Raw genomic sequence first — 1,944 nt, forward strand, 5'->3', positions numbered from 1 at the left:
TTCTGGTTTAATTTGCAGCTTCTTCCATTATTATGGTAGTTAAAGATATGTAAAAATATCTTGACGAAGAGGATGAAATTATTACAAGTATRGCTACAATTTTCCAAGTTGTTGTGAACGTGTAGCGCTTGGTTGACTAAAAAAATCATACATAAGGAAATATTACTCAATCCCTTTTAAATACATCAACAAATAAATTTGTTTGATATTTTTTGTGTTGTTATTTTACAAAAAATAATTGTGTAATCGTTTTCTACAAAAGGCAGCCATACTTTTGTTTTTATATGGAAAATAAATCATGGAMATTATTAGATACTGTAAATAGTCAGGTAAGCAACCAGCCTACTTCAACGTTAAAATTATCATTTATTTAGGTGCATGACTAAGAATGCTTTAAAGACTAAGTCTTTCTGTGCAGGTGAAGTCTCTCTTTAAATTATGCAGACCTTCTTATTGGTGCTTATTTTAAAATGCATACGCTTGTTGTACATTATTTATGATTTAATTTTTATAAAAAGAAAAATATATATTTAAAAAATATATATATAACGCTTTGAGGAAAAACTAAAGAAAAGCCGCTACTCGTTTACCCGCTGGTTCCTCCGCCCCGGTAGAGGGCGCTGTCTCGTTAGCGTCGCCACGTTGCTCAACCAATGACGTGGATTTTCATTGAGAGGCAGTCAGAGCTCCAAATATACAAGTCTAACTSAGATTATTCTTCGATTGGCTTATATTTACACCCCGAAACGCTCGATTTCTGTCTCTTTCTTGTCATTATTGGACTTAGTTCTGCTCCGRCTGTTGTACCAGGTGAGCAGTCACGTAAAGCGATAAGATTTACTGTGTTTGATGTTGTCTGCTTATCAGGAGTGTGTGCAGTAAAACAGTTTGACTCGGTTCTGAATCTGGYGAACTCTGTTGCCGTGTTCCCTTCTAGACTGCAGGATGAGTAAACCCAAAGTGTTAAACCTGAAGGATAAAATCAGCGGGAATGAGGCGGACCTGAGCCTGTGCAACCTCAGTGAAGTGCCAGTCAGAGAGCTCGTAAGTCTCCCAGCAGCTTTTATCTAATCGTTTATCTGCGAATAAAACCTCAATTTATGCATTTACAAACTTAAATYCAGTACTCTCTTCCTGTGTTTTCCGATTATCTTATTATTTTGTGCAATCTTCGTAACCAAATCGTCAATCAGTGCAACACACATCCATCACCAGTCATAACATTATAACCATCTTCCTAATACTGTGATGTCAATTGGTTCTATTTTTGTTTGTATAGCCTTGGCCGTATGGATTAATAAATATATTGCTGAAACTGCAGATTTTTCTATTGTATTTAGGCGGTGCACTAATATTAGCCTTTTCCCTAAAATAATCATTTTATAGATATTTCTTTCTAGCTAACTAACTTGCCTCCCAGGTTTATTCATTTTTAATGCATTTTAGGAATGTTAATGCAAAAATGCATTAATATTTTTGTTAATGTTAATGCCACATTAATGTTAAGACACCGCCTGCGTCTAAGCAGACAGTAATGGAGGGCAGTGAAATGCTGCACTAGCCTTTTCCCATAACAATTTTAGCTATTTTTTAAATTTATTAACAATGTTTAGTATACTGAATGGAGCAAGTCAAAGTAAGACAACGTGCTAGTGATACCCCATATGCCACTAATGTTAGCTTATACACAAGTTTTAGCATATTGAATAGAATAAGTCCATGTTAGTCCAMRTASATGTAATTCTCCACAGGTATAGGTTAGCTAAGCTTAGCATTGTTGCTCATTTTTAGCATCAGAACACCTGATTTGGGTCCAAAGGACAGGCACACTTTGACACGCCCCATTTAAATTTCTTCAGAAATGTTCTAGTATTACTTGTTATTAATTTAGTTTTAAGAGTTTTTCTGGTAACGAACTGCCACAAAGTATAAATCAGATTTTTT

At 34.9% G+C, this 1,944-nt stretch overlaps 1 protein-coding gene across 1 annotated transcript in view; it reads left to right on the forward strand.

Annotated features, from left to right (window-relative positions):
• The first annotated feature begins 592 nt into the window (after positions 1 to 592).
• lrrc59 (leucine rich repeat containing 59) overlaps positions 593 to 1,944 on the forward strand; it is an 8,188-nt gene continuing 6,836 nt past the window's right edge. The window contains exons 1-2 of the mRNA XM_008437228.2: positions 593 to 810; positions 938 to 1,044. Of these exons, the coding sequence (XP_008435450.1) occupies positions 654 to 810; positions 938 to 1,044 (264 nt within the window). The 5' untranslated portion in view covers positions 593 to 653. The remainder of the gene's footprint in view (positions 811 to 937; positions 1,045 to 1,944) is intronic.

The sequence above is a fragment of the Poecilia reticulata genome, linkage group LG19 (genome assembly GCF_000633615.1).
Source record: "Poecilia reticulata strain Guanapo linkage group LG19, Guppy_female_1.0+MT, whole genome shotgun sequence".
NCBI classification, from domain to species: Eukaryota; Metazoa; Chordata; class Actinopteri; order Cyprinodontiformes; family Poeciliidae; genus Poecilia; species Poecilia reticulata.